This window comes from Daldinia loculata (genome assembly GCF_022478755.1).
Source record: "Daldinia loculata strain CBS 113971 unplaced genomic scaffold F4817scaffold_82, whole genome shotgun sequence".
NCBI lineage: Eukaryota > Fungi > Ascomycota > Sordariomycetes > Xylariales > Hypoxylaceae > Daldinia > Daldinia loculata.
The window spans coordinates 95,816-115,515 of NW_026054936.1; the positions used below are offsets into that span (position 1 = coordinate 95,816).

Genomic DNA, 19,700 nt, shown 5'->3' on the forward strand with positions numbered 1-19,700 from the left:
AGTCTTACAGCAGGATATTTCACCCCGCTTCCTTTGAGTTTACATCATAATGACCGCTCGAGAGCCTCGCGACGGTGAGGGGGTCGAATGGACCAATAGCAATGCCGAATTCGCCGGAGCTTTCGTTCGCGCCAGATGCTAACGAGCAAGGAAATGGAATAGTAAGCACATATCAAGAATGCCTCCTCGGCAAAATTCCTAAGCACTATCTACGCATAGAGTAAAGATGGTAAGATAATGGCGAGAAAGGATGAGCTTACACTACCACCATTTACCCAGATAGCAGATACCATCCCAACCTTCTTAGTTACTACTAGTCCAGGCACACTTTAGCATGGTAGCATATCAGGTTACATTTTCGCAGCCATGGCGTCATCGTTTGTCGTCTTCTGTGTATGATATGCTGCGAGAATCGAGATGGTCGTCCTCACTACTTGAACTCAACCTGCCCTTCTCCTTCTCACGACTCATGTCTTACTCGTCCCCCTTTTAGTTTCTGCATACGTCAAACTCTAACTTAGCCCACGCCACGTTCCTGACGGCGAGGTCTATCCTAGCATAAGTTGTTGAGCCTTAGGAATTACCTAACTAGAGGCAAACTACCCCATCATGGCCCCCTTTTTACCAGCGCCGGCCACAGATGGCTCATCTATCGGTCGCATCTTAGCTCGCGAGCTCGAACACATCAACCCGACACGGACTCTCCCGGAGGCAATCTCCAAGGTCCTCACTGCCCGTCAACAGAGCACTACGACAGTCGTCGCACAAACCGACGGCGAATCATCGCACACCCTTTCGGGCGGCGCCATCGCTGGCATAGTTATCGGCTCTATCGCCGGGTTCCTCATACTACTGTGGATCATCCGCTCGTGTATCAACTACCGCAACCCAGGGGCATGGGGTACTACGTTCGAGCCAGATAACGAGAAGCCGCCGTCTTCGCACCATCACCACAGCTCCACGCGGTATCCGCGGGAAACACATGGTCATAGATCACGCTCCCGCCATTCCCATCACAGTCCGCGCCGCACGTCGATCGTAAGCGTAACTAGGCCGGTCTATGTTGAGCAGCACAGGAGCAGGAGTCCGAGAGCCCCGCCCGCGACGTATTATTCTGACGGAAGAGATTATCGGAGGTCGAGTGATGTTCGGAGACATTCAAGGGGGCATTATTAAACTACGAAGTAAGAGAATACTTGTGACGGTAGACGGTGTACCGTATAGTACTTTAGGGATAATTGGTCGATGAAAGGTGGCCATGCTATACATACGACCTCTTGCTTGACGAAAAGACTATTGAGGAAGGGCTGGAATATCCATTGACAATGAGGTTACGGATATTATGTAACTACCATTTTACGAATGGGTTTATGAACGTGACGATATGCATGTATATATATCTCAATCATTAATTAAATAATCAAAACATAATTCCTCAAATAGATAGCGTAGGCTTCTAATGTGATGATCCAGCATACAGCGCCTCTAAACGCATTATTGTTAATTCGTAAGGGGTAATGCATGCCAAAGATACCAGATCCAAACAATAATTCAAGAGGATGCCACCGCCTCATCCGAACTCGTTACCCTCGCCTTCAACGCCTGATACTCCCCATCATCCCACGACTCCAGCAATTCATACTGCGGCGTCCACGCCGCCCAGTTCCCATAGGGCCGCCTCGTAAACGGCAAATACACCGGCGCCTTCAGCACAAACTTCTCCAGCCCGCTAAACTGCCCCAGCACACCATCACCCGTCAACCAGCTCCAGAAACGTCCCGCGTTCTTCGGCTGCCCCCACGTCACCGCTACCTCGACATCCAGCTGTCTTAAATGCGGCAGCGAGTCCCGTAGTAATTTCATAGTATCCTTAACATTCTTCTTCTGCAACGGGGAATTCCAACTTGAAGACGGGATGATAAGCGCCACATGCGCAAAGCGTATGCGCTTCATGCCCTCCGGACTAGCGTTGCGGCAGAAATACCGCGCCATTTCCACGCCGAACAGCGAAATTGTGTGTTCCGCATACAGCAAGTCCAAAGCCTCTCCGTACACGACGCGGCTGGTGCGCATCAGGTCCGTGTAGTACACGGTTTCGTCGCGGCGGTGCCGGGTTAGGGCGAAGTAGTGCGTTTCGCCGCAGATCAGCTGCGACACGCATCCGTAGACGACGCACCCGGCGCGCGGCGGCGAGACTAGTTGGCGCAGAGGCGAGCCGCCGAGACCAATGGTTAGACGGAGCGCCTTGCTCGGCTCGTCTGCGTCGTCGCGGATCCCCTGTCTAGACGCCCATGTCTTGGGGCGGGGGCCGCGCACCGAGTACGTGGGGCGGACTTGCATGATGGCCGGGCCCCCGAGGACCAGGCGGTATATCATGAGGCGGATCTCCGGGGGCAAGTGTAGGAAGGAAGTTTTGGTGGGGGCGGAAGCGGATGTTCCCTTAGACACGGACGGGATTACAGCTAGAGGCTTTGATTTAGGACGCTTGCGCGTCTTAATGCGGTGGCGTTGTTGGGCGCTGTATACGACATCGAGGGTTTCTTCGACGGCGCGCAGGGTGTATTTTAGGCAGTAGTATACTGCTGCGCAAGGGAGGATACATACTATAAAGCATACTTGACGCTTGGTCATTGAGGCACGTCGCATGCTGCCAGTACGGCAGGTTAATTCCCTGTATGATTGATTTTACTGGAATAAATAATATAAAAGCAGCCTGTGCAGTACCTAGATGATATATATAAATACCTCGTAGATACGCACGTTGGAAAAGGGTAAGTTGATGTCCGGAAGTTTAAAGTGGTAGGTTTATACACATGCCAAGGTATGACAGGGGTTACGATCCCTTTTAGTAGCTAGGACTTCCAGGAACATTTAGGACTTGCTCTAGAAACTGTAGATGTGTAACGGGACTTTGTTTCACGGACAAAATAAATATTTTACCATTTACTATAATACAGACATCTTGATCTCGTTAGATATTAGATATAACCTATATATATAAGCACAGTATTAACTCCATAGTCTAGTATTCACGATGCTATGAAATAAACTAGATTATCAACCGGGATTGGCCGAAATAAATGTTTCTTCCTCTTTTGTTATTTAGAAGTGTAGATAGGACTATAATACCCAACTTGCTTCCAACTGAGTGTGTCACTCGCTAATATGTGGAAGATAAGTAGTAGCTACAAACGATCTTGCTATCGTTTATTTACTTCGCCTTAGCACGCTGATTCTTCACCCACAGGAAACGGGAAAATCCATCAGCACTTCCAGTTCCTTTACCACCGACCGATAAATCAGCCGACATCATGCTCTTACAAGCATCAAACCAGAATTCAGCTAGAAAGAGGTAACCACTGCGAATATTTTTGGTGGGTTTGGCATGGCCGTCGCCGTCGGTTTTGCCGTCTACAGTCCCTACATATTTCTCCTTTCCTAGAGTCATGACATCAACAAACATGTTGGCGAACGGCTTCATCTGGTCGGCCGTGATGTCATAGTTGCCGTCGATGTAAGTACGGTAAAACCCGGCAACGTCGAGCGCGCCATGATTCGAGTCCTCGCCGGTCGTTCTTAGTACAGTATAGCACCAGTCGTAGACGGTGCTGCCTTTCTTGCTCTTCTTGGTCTGCACACCACCTCCGTGGAAGAACCAATCTATGCTAGCAGTAAGGATCGACTTGTACTTCCCGAGCAATTCAGGGTTGTCGTTGAGGATCCTATGTGCGCTGCAGAGATTCATGAACGCATAGTTGAACATCATCTGTTGATTCCACGGGACTGGTTTCCCGCCCATATAGGCGAGTCCTTGGCAAAGTACATCTTGTTTCCGTTCGAAAGACCCAGTAATCGTTTTAAGATATTGTTGCTCATCGAGAAATCCGCCTGCTTGAGATAGGTCCCGGCTCGATCCATATAGGTAGCGCCATACTTATGAGGATTGCCGATAGTCACCTTCTGATTATGAAGCTCGTTCGTCTTTAATATGAGGTAAGCACAGCTAGCCAGGTGTCCGACAGGGTCGCCTTCTCCCTCCGCCAGTTTGGGTTGGTTTCTTAGTAACATCGTTCGGCCAGACAGGATCGATTCCGCCCGTCCAAATCTTGTGCTGGCCAACTGGGGCCTTTGCTAGGTCATTTCTCTCCGACAAAACCGCATCGCAGAAACGAAGCATATGGTCTAGCGTTTCTTGTTGTCCGGCCATCTGATAGACAAGGCCCATTGCCTTTGTCTGCTCTCCGCTATGGCCCTGCACCCATTGATTCCCCTTATTGTCGGTAGCAGGCTTCAGGGTAACGACATAGTCGTTGAATGATTTCAGCTCTTCCTTGGTGACGGGGCCATCAAAGCTGCTAACCTTCATTTGCGCTTTGGCTCCCACAAAAAGCAGTCCTCCAAAGAACGCTCCAAGGGCGTAGGTACCAAAAGGCCCTCGCATTGTGGAAGTCGGGACTGGGATATGGGACTATAAGACCGTATGCTTCAACCAAAGGGGGTGATAAGGGTGGTTAATTTCAAATTCTTTAGGGGCAATTCTCCAATAATCGTAGAAGCTGCTTAGGAAGAGCGAAGTGTTTGAATTCGGACAAGAAAAGATGAATGGTTATATATATAACTGAGCATTGGAATCTTAGGTCTAATAACAACTTACCTTTCCGTTCTCTAGACCTAAGTCTCAGCCGGCTTCGAGGATGTCCTCGCCGCTCACGTCATGTTGATGCTTCTGTTATCGTCATAATTTCCGTATAGAGTCTGAAAGGGCGCTCCCGAACCAATCAAGACGTAGGATTATTACCAATAGTTTTAGAATCTTCCAACGAGCGTTGAAGTCGCTTATATATACTCGCAACATGAATCCTTCAGCCGCTCAGCTTGGGTTGTAGTACTTGTCTAACGTGAAATGATTTCTTGATATATCGCTAGATATATCCCCTTTTGTATAAAATAGTCAGCTAAGATACGGTGACCGAATTTAGATATATAAGTTGATATTGGCATCTGATCTTGCTCTATTAAGATCTTGGTGAGTAGATCGATCGATCGTTGTATAGGTAATATTTCCCTTTCGGAACTGAAAATATCATATTGAGTATGTATGTAGGAACATTAAACAATAAACCTCGACTGCCATGTAGATGGATGTTAGATACCCCTCACAGTGTGATTTACACCCTCTAACGTACCTAAACTTCCCTGCTGCCTCAACATGCGAAAGTACCTACCTCCTAACTTAAACACATTTGAAACGCCTTTACATAGTAAGTACGCCCTAAGATGCAGGTACAGCTTTGACCACTTCGTAAATTCCCCAAAAACATTTATTGTTAGATCTATTACACGTGACAACGAGCTTCTTTCGCGTTTCGACACGCTTTTAGCCTCACGCTTCTTGCATCATCTTCACCCCCACTACTTACTATCTATAAGGTATATGGCATATACAACCACTTCAACTCTATCGTGTGGGTGAATTGAGATCAGTAGCCCAGTGTTAAGCCGACTATGTGGCTCCTAGAAAACGAGGGCGAAGCCCTCGATGGTAAGACTCATTCTGCTCGTCTTCTGCTTCCAAGTGCTAACGATCGCTGCTTTCAGGTAAACGGCTTTGGCTGCGACCAGGAAAGCGGTATCTCTTTGGCCGAACAGTCGCTGAACGTATGCGCCTACTCTGTATCCACATTTAATACGCCAGTAGCTAATGCGAACTTAGCCGGACAGCTTGCCATCAGGGGAGAAGGAGCAGAAAGAGTATCGCGGAAGCATGTCACTATACAAGTCGACGAAGTAACCGAGGGAGATGGGGTACGCCATCCCAATGTCCTTCGGTAGTCATGTATTCGATTACTGAGATACTTCTACTAGGAAAATGTGTCGAGTCGTTCACGCATCACAGTAGAAGACCTAGGATCTAAGGGTGGAACGCGAATAAATGACGAAAAGATAAAAGGCGAAAAGCGCGTTCTTTCCCGGGATGTCAATACCCTCCAAATGGGCACGTTCCCGCCTAAATTCCGGTGTGTTATTTTACTCGGGCGCAGTATGTGTGCAAAACAGCTGATCATGGATACTATCTTAGCATTACTTGGTTTCCTGTAGTCCTGAGCTTCTCCTTCACTGCAAATCAACTCCGAGCGGACCCTCTATCTAAGCTTCGAGAAGACCTAGAACAACTTGATGTCAAGTTTCTTGCTCACTATGACGTCCAGTCGACGACCCACGTTGTATCGAAAAAGAGGAATGTGCCAAAGGGCCTACAAGCCCTAGTAAACGGTCGATACCTTGTTACCGAAGGATTCTACGGTGCTATTATCACTGCTGCGATGCCTGGAAATGACAGCGATAGTGCAACAGCGAGTGCGTTAGAAAGCGATTTCGACGCAAACTGGCCAGATGCTATGCAATATGTCCCGCCTCCAGGAGACGAAGCAGTGCCAAGACCGGTCGAAGCGTTTGCCCCCAATCCTGATCGTGCTGAGATATTCTATGGTTATACATTCATATTTTACAATAGGAAGCAATACGATAACCTTCTAGAACCTATAACAAATGGGAGGGGCAAGGCACTATTTAACGAAGTAGTCGAAGGAGTAACACAGATAGACGACTTCATTAGGTATGTCAAAGGAGTAGCAGGAGAGAAGGGCATGGGAGAGTTCGAAGATGGAAGCGAGGGCAAAGGCGTTGTCGTAGTCAGATGGATTCCCAGTCCTCCTCAGAATGCCGACTGGTTCGCCGATTTCTACAGATCAGTCTCTCTAAGACTAGATCATCGACTTATCGATCAGAAAGATTTCCTTGATGCGATCCTTAATAATGATGCCAGTGTTCTACGGCGGCCCCTCGAAGCCGAAGCGGAGCCGCAGACGTCACAAGTTGAACCGCAGCGCTCGAATGGACATGCCATGGATGTGGACGAAGACGAGCCTCCAGCCCAGCCGCAAAAACAGCCCCTTCGAAGGCGGGCGAGAGGGGCCGTGAAAAGTCGTTTCAAGGGGTTTGGTGTAGATTTAGAGGATGATGATACACCGGAAGTCATTCCGACTGCCTCGACGCCTTCAGCAGAAGACGTTGAACCGTCACAAGAAGGTCTTTTCGTATCACAAGATGTTGCTTCACAAGAAACAGAACAGGCGGTTCGTTCAGGCCGACAGTCGCAACGAAAGCGCCGTACCCCACCAGTCGAGCCCCAAGACACGATGGATGATTTCGCACCTACGGCTGCTCAGGTAAAGCGCCGTCGCATCGCTGCAGGAGAAGATCCGGTTCCTCGCAAGCCAACACCGGAAGAACCCGTGATAGAATCGCAGAAGCTCGAGGTCAGGGCACCAAAGATCAAGAAAGAGATAGATATCCTTGACATGGCACGACAGCACAGAGAGGAGGCTGAAGCTCGTGCAAAGGCAGAGAGGGAAGAACTCGCCACGGCACCAGAGGGCCTTGACCTGGCAGAGATCCGGCGCTTGCATATTGAGGAGCCTATGGAACTGCGGCAAGTACCGCCTACACGAACCAGGGATCAAGACATAGCCGATGGTCGCTGGGATCCCGCATGGAACGGGCGGAAGAATTTCAAGAAATTCCAGTCTCGGGTAGGTCCCCGAGGGCGGGCGCCACAGAGGGTTATTGTAGCACTTGAAGAAGTCAAGTCAAAAGGTTTTGGCATCGGTGATGACTATTGGCTTGAAGACGAAAGCCAGCAGCGGAGACGGAAGAAGCAAAGCCAAACACATAGTCAGAGTCAAAGTACGGGCGAGAGAGAGGAGCGACAGACCATTAATGCACCGGCAAAGAAAGCTAGAAACCAGAGACAGAAGCTATCTACGGAGGTTCTCCCCCCAGTGGACAGTAGTGAAGATGAGGACTACGGCATGGACGGCATGGACGGCGAAAGTGAGGATGCTGTCATCGCCCCTCCGTCGAGGACACGCACGAGTAGGGTGTCGCAACAGACCTCGCAGTCGCAATCGCTTAGATCAACGCCACAGAGCACAGCTCAGAAGACGCAATCATCGAGAGCATCTAAGCGTGCAGCTCCACCTCCAGCCAAAGAGCAACCAGCGAAGAGGTCTCGAATAGGATTCGTTGCCGCCAGTGATGACGAGAGCGATGACGGATTACGGTTCAGGTTTGGGAAGAGATGAAGGGATCTTTAAGCTTTTAAGTGCTATTTCTCTACTCCTAGATGGCATTGTCTCTATAAAGGGGGTATCTCGCTTATATACCTAATTTTACCATGTGCTAAGCATAATATACCGGAGCCGCCCGACCTGACCCGACCCGACTCGATGCGAAGTGCTGTTGCCCAATTGCCCACCGTTCTAATAATATACAACTAATGCTATGCTATGCTATACCGTTTTCTATAGTCTTTCTACCGCCATTTTTCTAATTTCTACAAAGTAACTTATAATTCTAGCCTAACCATATATAGAAGATATAGACGATCAATCCATAGCTTCCATCTCCCCCGTACTCTGCACCTCATGCTCTTCAACCAGTAGCCCAATCAGACAACTCGACAGCATCGTCTCGTAGTTAACCCAAGGGTGTATCTCCCCGAACAACTTCGTCCCGTCGCGCCCCGCCGTGCGTAATAACTCCGGCTCGCCGCCTGGGTGGAACGGTAGATACGGCGTGATGTTGTACACGCGCCCGCCTAGCGCCGTCCACGCGTCCTTGCCTTTGCGCCCCGTCTGTTGTCGCAGTAGACTCGGCGGCACTCGCAGGTACGGCGCCCCGGGGCCGAGGTTGCGCAGGTCCGCAGATGGGTTAGCGGATAAACGCGCCCAGTCTAGCGGGCTGCGGCCTGGGGAGAGGGTCACTTTGCGCGAGGGCTTGGCGGGCTTCGAGGAGTGCGTAGGGGGCGGCGCGAGGGTGGAGGTTCCGGGTTGCCGGTCGTATTGGTGCCGGTTAGGGATGGGGGCGCGGGAAGGGACGCCTAGGAGGGAGGGTCCGGTGTTGTTGAGGGTTGGGGGACGAGGGGGTGGTGCCATGGAGGTTTTTGCTGGCGCGAGTGGTTCGGGTGGGGGGGAGGGCGCGGAGAAAGTAGGCAGGGCGGAGGGCGAGGTGTTGGCTTCGACGGCGCGGGCGATGGCGGCTACGGAAGCGGGAGGGTGGGGTGAGAGGGAGAACGAAGGTATGCTGTCGCCGTTAAGCTGGACTGAAGCCGTGGCTTTGGGAGTCGTCTGCGGTGAGGGCGAGGAGTCGGCTTGCGAATTCGTTGCGGCTTCCTTCGGTTGATGCATTACGAGCTTAGGAGGTGGAGGCATGGCTGCCCTGTCAGCAGCAACCGCAGCGGATCTTTGGGTCGTCGCAGTTGGTGATGTATCGCGACCAGTTGTCGTCGTAGCGGCCGACTGATCTTCCTCTTCCTCATGCTCTACCGTGATATCCGCTGGAGAGGGACGGCGCGTCGTTGGCGGTTGTTGGATCTGAGGGTCGCCGCGCCATATCGACAAAAGGGATTGGATGAAAGGCGGCCTCCAGATAGCTGCGTAAATCACGGAAGCCAAAACCAGCGATAGGCCCAAGAGCGCCATCGTCGCGATATGCTGACGATGTGCCGGATGACGTTACCTGACCACGCCTTCCACTTCCTTTTTACCCCGTGGTTTATCACCTATTACCTAGGCTAAGATGTATTGCCTAGGATTGTCCCTAGAGATAGACTGACCAGCAAATCAGGTGTTTGCTGAATTTTTTTTCTTCTCATTCCTAGGCTTGCCGACGCTAAAAATATCTAGTTTCCGATAATCGAAAGTTTTGTTAGTCAATTGTCGTGCAGACGGTACCGGCCGTCTGCTTAGCCGATCTCGCGCTCGATAGACGATAGGTAGACGAAGAGAGGGGGAAAAGAGGCTAGGTGGTGCAATTGAATTCACCGCCTTAACAGCTTTAATCCTAGTTGAGGTGACCCACTTGAATTGACAGGGTACAGCGCTGTCAGAGTTAGTGCGCTTTCCATACTATAGTACCTAACTAAGTAGATAAGTTAGGCTGTCGGGCAGTAATGTGCCAAACCTTAGCGCACCTAATGTACCGATATATGCAAGTCTACATACGCCTTACATTACTATGTTTGCGCATCCCGTAACTTAATATACTCGTATTATTCCCTCTAAACTGCGGGGAGCCATGGGGCATTCACAAGCACAACTTATGCGAACATATGTATGAATCCTATGTAAATACCCTCAGAAGAGGAAAGGAGCGTGGATCTAACACGAGGACGTGCCTAGACGAGACCAGACGTATGTTTTGGGACGTCATCCTTTTATTGTGGGCAATGAAATTGTTGATCCAGTCAAATTCGACAGAAGCATTTGTCTCTCATTCCAGACGATTTCTTTTCTAACGCACCTCCTTACCGTTTCTTTTTCTTTTTCTATCTATCTCTCTCCTCATATCTCCCATAATTGTTCGGATATACGCTTTCGTAAGAAACAGTCACATGCTACCTATAGAAGTACATGCAGGTATCAAGTATCGTTGCACAAGCGAACTCAATTAGTATCGGTCTACCGCCAATAGAAAGGAGTCTAAACGGGTTCGGTCGCCTACAGCCCGTTGGAAGGTAGGGCTTGTCTACCAGTAACAGTAACCATAGTACAAATTAGTGGAGACCTGAACCGCGCCGTTCAGGCCATCATATGCAATTGCGACCTTCAGGGAGGAAGGAAACTTGAAAGAGAGACAGAAAAAAAAACATGGGTTCGACCTACCTAAATTGCCTTTGCCTTAGGTAATTAACACCTTTAACGATGCACAACACGACTTTCATCCCTCATACATCTTCAACTCAACCACCCTCCTCCACTAACACGCGCTCCTCGGATTCGAATTATCACTCCGTAACTAAGACGGGGTTAAAACGACGGCCATCTTCGGATTCTTTAGTATCAATTGGACGTAAGCCCCCTAGGACTGTTGGGGGCACGGGCACCGGTACGCGGACAGGGACGAGAACAATAATATCCACCTCCACCACAGCCACTACTATTGCCAAGACCTCCATAACAGCAGCAGCAGCAGCCGCCTCGTCGTCCGCGTCCTCGTCCTCCAGAGGCCCCCTAAGGAGACGGAACCAAAATGCAGCGCCTGTTACAATTCCCCTGTTAAAGGAGCCAGGAACAGGAAACATGCCCTTCGACACATCCTCACCTCCGCTTGCCAGCCCAAATCCAAATTCGAGCCGATCGCAAATGCCTTCACTTAGCGCCTCTGCTGCAAGGGTCGTAAATAGGAACCCCCTAACCCCTAAGATCGCATCAAAGACAGGAACCCAGTCTCCCGCTCTATCCGCCGCAGTAACCCCAACGGGTCGGCGTCAACATCCTCCCAGCGCGATCAATACCAGCCGAGAAGCACCATCTAATCGTTCAAGTTACTTCGACGACTCATCCTTTCCATCTCACCTTAGCACCAACGTCACTCCTCGCTCTGGTTCGAGGCAAACCCGTGTCGAAAGCGCTGGTAACACGCCGAATGGCACACCCAATCCAGAAAGGTTAGATGCCTGGGATCACAGGTCTAGCTTCGGCCTGCCGAGCCCGAGGATAGAGGGGGATGCTATGAGAAGGTCGGGGGCCTCCTTTGGCTCCGTATCTCCAGACACGAACGGTTATGGGAGACAAGAAGTTGCCCGTAATTTAGAATCCAAGTTCTTTCACGCCAGCGATGTCAAGCCTCCTCGCCCAACGTCTTCTTCTAAACCGGTCCAAGCGAAAGGTCCGACTTTTTTCTATGCCAATGGAAATACAATAGAGAACAAGCCCTCTCACCCGGTGCCCTTTGCACCAGTCCTCGGCCACTCCCAGGATAGTCTATCCGGCAAATTTGTGTACGCCAATGGGACCCCGGAGGCGCGGTCCAGTCCCACACCTCCTGTATCCCGTAGTTCGGGTTCGACAGTGTCAACGGCTCCCAGACCACCTTCCAGCCGCCCGGCAACAAACCCCCCGGCTAACAGCCATACTCACGCGCAGAGGCCTGCTTCCCCGGCGAAGCTCCCGTCCCAGGGCTCGCAAGCTTCGTCTAGGACCGCCAACATCCCATCATCAGGACGTCCACAGGCATTATCCGCTCCTCAGCTAGCGCCATCCCCCGGACTCCGCCGGTCCAGCACCGGTACATCAAGACCCGGTGGCCATTCCCGTGCGGGAAGCTTAGTAAAGTTAGACCATGGTTCCAGTACCCCAAAGCCAACGAGTTCCCGTGTATCACCCGAAACCTCTCCTCCTATAACCGTACCTCCTACGCCGGCCCCTTTGACACTCGCTTCCATAATTCAAGCAGCTGAGGAGTTTGCCGAGAACGAAGAGTGTGCATCCCCAGAAGAAGCTCCATCGGGCCTGCAAAGTCCCACCAATCCAGCCAATCCCACAGAACCGGTGAACGAATCTGTAGCGAACGCTAGACGTGAACGTAAAGTTCAAGACCTACAGATCACAAACGCATCTCTCGAAGCCATTAACCGAACTCTTGAGCGTCGGTTGCGGAAACAAACTTCAGAGTTGCGAAGGTATCAGCGCCTTTCCCGCGCAGGTCGACTTTCTACTGCATCCACCGCAGTTTCTAGTCAAGTATCATTGGAAGATACCTCAGAACAAGGAATAGGGATAATAGACCTTTCCGACCTTGACGAGAAGTCTGAAGCGGAAGAAGAGCAAGAGGAAGAGAGAGAGATAGAAGAGGAGTTATCCGACAGTGATTCACTGAACGAATCACTGGATCCAAGTGTCGTCGCAGAACGGGATGCAAAGCACCGAAAACGAGATGAGGAACGGCTGCAGCTCGACTTATCAAATCATCAGCAATTGCTTGTTGATTCTCAGAAGATCAACCAAAGCATTAGAAGATGTCTTGACTGGACTGAGGTGCTCATCAATGAAGGGAAGAAGGCACTCGAATATCGTGTTCCGATCACCGGCGTAGAGTTAGGTGGACGAGTATTAGCTCCAGACGAAGAGGAGGATCGACCTTCAACCGCGAACAGTATATCTGATAATACGATTGAATTCGATGAAAAATTCCTAGACGACCCTATTAGTTTGGCAAGCTGGGGCGGTTCGGAACGACAGGATAGGGACAGCGGAATAGAACTCCAAGTCGACGGAGGATAAGAGTTAGAAATTATTATACCCCCCAGCTACAGCACATCAGTACTGGTACGAGATTCCTTCTATTTTGGATACGATTCTTCACAGCATATAACCCAACCAACTGCGGCGCCCCAGAGCTACATTTTTGTACCGGGCGACTTATATTCAATTGTCTTTCGGCCCTTTTTTGTCGTTCTTTTTTATTCTTTACTGTACCACCAATGGATACCCCCACAAACTATGACGGACAGGCGTTGAGTCGATAGACCATCTCCACACCACTTGACAGATCTCTATTTTTCTTTTTCGACTCTCAATGATACCCCAAAGCAATAATGAATAAAGGAGCCAGCACTTACTTACACACGCCCAAAATAGATGGGGTCGCAAAAACACCTATAGGAGGTGAACGCAAGTTCTATCAGGAGCCACACTCGGAGATGTACATACGTGGACTTCGACTTTGCCGAGGAATTTCTTGTTTGCTTCCCGGTGGTGTGCGCGAGGCTACCTATATGCTCCGAAAGAGCAAAGTTGGCGGGTTGATAGCAACAATTGAATAGTTTAGCACCAGGAGTTCTATACATCAGCAGTTATTGCCTCGGTTGGGATTGTCATGATTTAGAACTTCCCAGTTCGGGGCACAGCGTTATGCTCTATTGGTGTGATTTTTGTAATCACAGTTCTGTTATGATGTTGAGTGATGCTAAAGTCGACTAGCTAGTCATGCTGTAGCAGAACTCTCAATATGGACCTGGACGCTCTGATGCCTGCACTTAACCTAGTTGCTTCTGGAAAGGGGGATAGGCGTCTACATTAATCATAGGTTAGGTACTCAACTTCATAGACTACCATTATTCTAAACCTAGTTACTACATTCGTATTATACGGTCTCCCGATTTATTATCTCCATTGCCAGCTAGTTACTTAATACCATTGTCCCGTCTTGGTAAACTCTAGTTGCGTATATATATCAAAATCGGGGTATCATAAGGACTCCTTGTGTACTTACTAACTACGTGTTTAACCCCAGTTTTACAAAGGGGCATACTGTAAAATTAGCGGCTTATAGATCTGCAAGTACAATCAGAAAATAGTCTATTCAGTATGCGAATTCTTAGTTAGCAACCGACTATCGTCCTGCGTCTTAATAAGTCAACGGTCACTGTCTACCGTAATCATAGAAAAGGCCAACAGGAATAACAATTACCTAAGCTATACGACGGAAATCTCTACGTTTACGAGCACTTCTCCCAACATCACAACAATACGTTTTCAACCCCATTTTAGAAACCAAGAGGTAGAGTGGATTATATCTCCATTCACAGAGACGCGTGCATGCATTCGTAATATTAAGGGGGGCTTTTTATCCCATCCTGGCCAAAGACTCCCTAAAACCAGTCTATGAAGCGTAAGAGCTGCCTATGATATCTTCCATCTCCTTCTCGGATCAGCTTATCCGTCCTCCCCACCGTTGAACTTCCTAAGCTGCTAAAAGAGCTTGAGTTCTCCCCGAATTTTCTGCCTCGTATTCAATTTCGACGTCAACTAGATAACGTGGTCGGGTTAATGCAGACTGGTTTGAATCTTTGTTTCAAGGTTATCATGCAGGAACCATGAAATTTCGAATATACCCCTGGTCGCTTCCAATAAAGTGTGTATCTAGAGTCCACAGCCCTAAATAAGACGGGTTTATTACGACTATTCCTTGTGTGCATCGACCTTCTTGCTATCTTTGTCTTTTCCCTTCTTCTTCGAGTCCTTTTCTTTCTCCTTCTTGATAGCTGCTTCAGCTACCAGTTGCTCGAATGCCATATACTCGCCTTCCTCCTCTGTTCTCTGGGCCTAGAAAGGTGTCAGTAGATGATTTATGAGAAATATGAAAATGTGATGAACTAAGACGTCATAAGGTGGGATAGCGCTTACCTTCTGACAAATATCCGCGATGATAACGAGCGCCTCTGCTCGCTCTAAACGCTTGTTTAGGGGTACCTTCTTATCATGGAGAACACTGTCGCAGACCTCACGTAGTACGCTCTGGATCTCAAACTTGCTACCGCGCCACGCGGCCGTGAGGATCTTCCCAGTAACTCTACGCTCGTACTCGACCTTCTTCTCGTCGGTCCAGTCCTCGCCACCAGCCTGCTCCATACGCGCCATTTCTTCCATGGTTTGCTGAGCGTCGATTGCCGACGATATGGTGTTCCAGGTCTCCTTGACAAGGGTTCCCTTGTCCTTCATACGGCTAAAGAAGCCCCCGATGCCGAGGAACTTCTGAGACTTGAGGAGTGCTGTGGCTTTCGACATGTACACGGCGCCGATAGCATGTAGAATGTCGAGTCCGAAACTCTCCATCTTGAGATTTTCCACCTCGAGACGGATCTGGTCCTGGAAGGCCTTGGTGACGTCAGGGCCTTTATCTGTCTCCGTCCATACTGATATACGATCGATAAGCTTTGAGGCGAGAGTATCGACACGCTCTTGCCGGATTTTGGCGCGCTCCCTCTCGAAGGCGGCCAGCTGGTCCCGTTGCTCTTTGGATAATCCCTTCTTTTTTTCCTTCTTGCGTAGTTCTCTCTCCTCTTCTGTCTGTCCCGCCAACTGTGCATCATCTGACGGACGGTCCATGAGCGCGGGTCGGATGGGAATCGCATGTCTCGAGGGTGTCGATGTACCAGAAAGGGGTGTCGCTATACCGGAAGTAGTAGGGCTTGGGGAAGCGCCGCGTGAGGGTACCGGTGGCTTATCCGCGGAAACGTCGTGATGTACCTCGGCGACTGGCTTTTCAGGTTCTTCTTCAACGACGACGGCAGGCGCTGGCGCACTAGTAGTACCGGTAGCATCGATAGTATCTGTTTTTGCACTCTCACGTATGGCTTCCTCAGTACCGGGGAATTCTGCCTCCTCCCCTTCTTCCTCACCGGCCATAGTAATGTCCATGGTGGTAGTGAGATCCTTCATAAGACTAATCTCGCCAATCCAGTCGACGAAGGCATCGCCGCCGAAAATACTACTAAAGAACTCGGCGGGGTCGACGAAGCCCTCGGTGGGCTTAGCACTATCTTTTCCATATTTATCGTATGCCTTCCTTAGGTCAGGGTCCGAAAGCACCTGATAGGCTTCGCCGATGGTCTGAAATTTTTCGTGGGCGGTTGGATCGTTTGGGTTCTTGTCTAGGCGGTGTCTGTTAGTAGGAACGGATAAGGCCGCGGTTGGATGCGCGCACCTGGATGATGGACGATAGCAAGTTTGCGATACGCCTTCTTGATCTCGAGCTCGGTAGCCGTTGGCTGGACACCGAGAGCGTCATAATATGATGTATCTACTACCGCCACCATGCTTTCTCTTCTGACCAGTCACAGATGCAAATACAAATGCGAGGGGTTCGGGTCTAGGGTATTGGGTTGCGGGGTGGATTTTATAGGCGCTGAATAGCGTGAATCCTGACAAGAGTAGTTATCGAGTCAGCAGTTAGGATTCAACAGAGATGAGGTAGGTGAAAGGATGGTAAGTGAAGATGATTCGGATGCTTGACTTGTTAACTTATCAGGAAAAAATATGTAGGTGTGGATGTAGGGCAGATGAATATAGGAAGTTATGTCTAAAGAGAGATGAGATAAGGATACAGCCGATCACATACCTTAGGTTAGGAGGTAAGTACGAAAGAATACTGAAGAATACCTCATACCAAGAAAAAGAAAAGAAAAAAAAGAACATCAGCTACAATACCTTGTACCTATGACGAATGTTAGCCTATAAGGGCTTGTGGCACAGTGTTCTAGCGCCACATTAGGCAGAAGTAGTCCGCTGACATCTGATAGTGTAGGTAGCACAAGATTCTCTCTATGTACATCTATTCCAATACCAAGGCGGGGTCGAATTTTGAGTCCAGTTCTGCCCCACCGTCTCAATCAGATACCTAGATGTGCTTGCTTAAAGATATAAGCTACCTTAGGCACATATATCATTTATATTCTACTATTGTGTCAAGTCGTATAAGTCTCGACTTAAAACTTGTCACTCTAAATAACTAGTTCTAGTTTCATACTACTTCTTTCTAAAAATCTTAGCATTTCTTGCTTAACTAACTTATGAGGGGGCATAACGAAACATCACCCTTTTTGTCTCTAATGTAAACCAGTCCAAGTCAGCACAGTTCCATACCTAATCATCTAACTGTCTAGGTACTAGTCATTTAAGAAGTCTATCTCGTAGCGCCATTAGTCACACGATAAAGCGTAGAGTATGCGGCACATGGCATAGTTACACCAAATCAGTTTAGGTGGCTTGCGTCCAAGCTTATTTAACCCCTGCAGCTTTCATTCTCTCAAAGCACTGCCTATAAGCCTCGTGGACCTCAGGCACCGAGTAGTCATACTCCTTCAACTTCTTTTCCAGTTTCTCCGTGTCCAACAAACAATTGCTGCGGCCAGCTTTGATTACCTTGGCCTGCTCCTCCACGGTGAAGTTCTTCCACGTGAAGCCTGGACGCACTATATCTCTGAAGAGCGTCAATACTTCGTTATGGCTAATGGCGCCTGGGTTGGTGAAGTTATAAACCCCCGTGTCCTTATGTTCTGCCAACAGGATGGATGCTGGCAGAAGGTCGGTTAGAATCGTGTTGCTGTTCGGGATATCAACCACGCGCTCGTACTTGCTAATCTTGGTGACAAAGTTGCGTGGATGTAAATCATCTGACACGGGCATACGCAAGCGGAGGATCAAGCAGTTTGCGTAATATTTTATAACCTAGGAGTCGTGTAAGCAAACCGCCCCCGAACTACAAGCCGCAGGTTAACACTGTCATCTCACCTCCTCAACGTGGCCCTTGGTCTCAGAATAGAAGCTACCCGTGAAATTCGTCTGGTCCGTCTCCTTGAACCCGGGACCACCGATCGGGTGGGCATCGTCGTAGTGATAGATGCAACCGGTGGCAAACACGGTACAGTGAATACCAGCAAGGAAGCAGCAGTCAGCCAAGTTCAACGTCCCGATAACATTCGAGCGAATCGTGTCCTCTTTATGATCTTCACACCAATCGACGTTGGGACGGCCGGTGCATCCCGCACAGTTTAGTACGTGAGTGGGTTTGATCGCATCTAACTCTGCCTTCACGGCCGCACGATCTTCCATACGGATGGTTGTTCTGAAGACTTCCTTGCCTTGACTTTTGAGAAGCTTCTCGAGGTGACCCGCAATCCATCCCCTACCACCCCAAATAAGGAATCTGTTTTCTCTGGTTCCATTGGCCGTCGCCATGTTGAAGTTCCGGATCGGTGTAGTTGATATAAAAGACACGTAGACAGGGGGGCAGGGAGACAACACCCCTTGAACCTAGAGTGTGAGAATTAAGGAGTAGTGGGGGGTTTCGCGACGATGAATTTGAGAAGAAAAGTAAAAAAGATGATATAATGTTAGATTAACTATGAATTTTATAGTTTATCAATTATTAATCGCAGCTTCTTGTTTTTGCAAGAATTGGAAGTTATGGTATTAAGCTATTAAGTTAATATAGGTACGGTAAGTACGACATACAGGCACTACTGATTAGGGGTCGTCACTACCCCTTCTAGCAATTGTACAATTACTGCTTTCAGGAGTGTTACGAAGTAGGAGGGGCAAAATTGTCTTGGTGATGTACGTCGGGTCCGGTACGCGGGCGTGTGCGCCCAAACTTTCCGGCTGATCGGCAACGTTAGGAAAGGCTCCATTCGGACAAATCTGTACGTATAAATTTCATAGGTAATGAATTGTACATATGTAAATTTTCTAGTTAACTATAGAAATCAATTGACAAGTTTGACAAATTATTAACGGGTTACGATTTGAAGCCTTTGAAGAATATCCGCATTAAAATATTACTTATCAGTAACGATAGTTTTTTCGTCCTTACGATTTATCTCAAGACTATTAAGATAACTAGGTACTTATGTAGTTAAGATGTGTTACATTACATCTTATCCCTGATACGGAATCTCGATTTCTGGGATCTCAACCTCTTATATCATAGTCTTATTCTGCAACAGTGCAGTAGCACACCCGCTTCATAAGCCACCAAATCTATCCGGAGTTCGTTGTCTACCGCCCCAACAACCAAGATCTATACAACTAATTCTTGGGCAAACGCAAGCGCAGAGTTGGAGAATGTATGTATACGTACCAACGACCTGTGGAGGAGGCCTACGGTAACGGTGTGCCGCCTTGCTCATTAGGTACATGAGCGTACCTGCATGGTTTATACATAGCTGACGTACTACATGTGGCGCGACTACATCGATGTAGGTAAGAAAATAACCTCCTTTCTTTAAGTTGAAAAAATGTACCTATTTGTATGTAAGGTACGGGATCCGTACAGGTACGAAGTATACATCCACTAATCCACTAAACTCGGCGCTCATACCCCGCAGTGGAGTTTTCCAACTAGATGTCCTGAGCTAAGTCCCTTTTTTTCAGCAAAGTCCTAGACAGACCTGAGCTTGTCGCCTCGCTTCTTCTAGTGGGCTGACAAATTCGTGCTCTGATTCGCTATTCCTAATTGCTGGGGTCCTCGAAATTGGATGTGGGGACGGACTTTTTGGTTTCTTCCCGGCAATCTTT

General features: G+C 48.9%; 8 protein-coding genes across 8 annotated transcripts; 3 read left to right on the top strand and 5 right to left on the bottom strand.

The window, feature by feature from the left end:
- Window positions 1-29: 29 nt before the first annotated feature.
- Window positions 30-1,364, top strand: F4817DRAFT_288785 (uncharacterized protein). Its single transcript, XM_049299644.1, has 2 exons — window positions 30-229; window positions 558-1,364. The coding sequence occupies exon 2, from the start codon at window positions 610-612 to the stop codon at window positions 1,174-1,176; it is 567 nt and encodes a 188-aa protein (XP_049154439.1). The 5' UTR covers window positions 30-229; window positions 558-609; the 3' UTR covers window positions 1,177-1,364.
- Window positions 1,365-1,431: 67 nt separating this feature from the next.
- On the bottom strand, window positions 1,432-2,801 carry F4817DRAFT_352147 (uncharacterized protein). The gene has a single exon (XM_049305200.1). It carries the CDS (start codon window positions 2,644-2,646, stop codon window positions 1,552-1,554), a length of 1,095 nt encoding a protein of 364 aa, XP_049154440.1. The 5' UTR covers window positions 2,647-2,801; the 3' UTR covers window positions 1,432-1,551.
- A 140-nt stretch (window positions 2,802-2,941) lies between these two features.
- F4817DRAFT_369149 (uncharacterized protein) lies at window positions 2,942-4,441 on the bottom strand (the record flags this gene model as incomplete). The annotated part of the gene is made up of 2 exons (XM_049307321.1): window positions 2,942-3,933; window positions 4,021-4,441. 2 exons carry the CDS (start codon window positions 4,439-4,441, stop codon window positions 3,212-3,214), a joined length of 1,143 nt encoding a protein of 380 aa, XP_049154441.1. The 3' UTR covers window positions 2,942-3,211.
- Window positions 4,442-4,973: 532 nt separating this feature from the next.
- Window positions 4,974-8,296, top strand: F4817DRAFT_288809 (uncharacterized protein). Its single transcript, XM_049299645.1, has 5 exons — window positions 4,974-5,542; window positions 5,599-5,658; window positions 5,714-5,805; window positions 5,866-6,017; window positions 6,080-8,296. The coding sequence occupies exons 1-5, from the start codon at window positions 5,506-5,508 to the stop codon at window positions 8,142-8,144; spliced, it is 2,406 nt and encodes an 801-aa protein (XP_049154442.1). The 5' UTR covers window positions 4,974-5,505; the 3' UTR covers window positions 8,145-8,296.
- F4817DRAFT_288878 (uncharacterized protein) lies at window positions 8,296-10,243 on the bottom strand. Its single transcript, XM_049299646.1, has 2 exons — window positions 10,034-10,243; window positions 8,296-9,942 (listed from the first exon to the last, which is right to left on the bottom strand). Exon 2 carries the CDS (start codon window positions 9,540-9,542, stop codon window positions 8,448-8,450), a length of 1,095 nt encoding a protein of 364 aa, XP_049154443.1. The 5' UTR covers window positions 9,543-9,942; window positions 10,034-10,243; the 3' UTR covers window positions 8,296-8,447.
- A 405-nt stretch (window positions 10,244-10,648) lies between these two features.
- Window positions 10,649-13,281, top strand: F4817DRAFT_288884 (uncharacterized protein). The gene has a single exon (XM_049299647.1). It carries the CDS (start codon window positions 10,764-10,766, stop codon window positions 13,122-13,124), a length of 2,361 nt encoding a protein of 786 aa, XP_049154444.1. The 5' UTR covers window positions 10,649-10,763; the 3' UTR covers window positions 13,125-13,281.
- Window positions 13,282-14,232: 951 nt separating this feature from the next.
- F4817DRAFT_352155 (DnaJ-domain-containing protein) lies at window positions 14,233-16,741 on the bottom strand. Its single transcript, XM_049305201.1, has 3 exons — window positions 16,330-16,741; window positions 15,030-16,276; window positions 14,233-14,948 (listed from the first exon to the last, which is right to left on the bottom strand). Exons 1-3 carry the CDS (start codon window positions 16,439-16,441, stop codon window positions 14,805-14,807), a joined length of 1,503 nt encoding a protein of 500 aa, XP_049154445.1. The 5' UTR covers window positions 16,442-16,741; the 3' UTR covers window positions 14,233-14,804.
- A 351-nt stretch (window positions 16,742-17,092) lies between these two features.
- F4817DRAFT_288929 (NAD(P)-binding protein) lies at window positions 17,093-18,709 on the bottom strand. Its single transcript, XM_049299648.1, has 2 exons — window positions 17,916-18,709; window positions 17,093-17,852 (listed from the first exon to the last, which is right to left on the bottom strand). The coding sequence occupies exons 1-2, from the start codon at window positions 18,360-18,362 to the stop codon at window positions 17,403-17,405; spliced, it is 897 nt and encodes a 298-aa protein (XP_049154446.1). The 5' UTR covers window positions 18,363-18,709; the 3' UTR covers window positions 17,093-17,402.
- Between the last annotated feature and the right edge of the window lie 991 nt (window positions 18,710-19,700).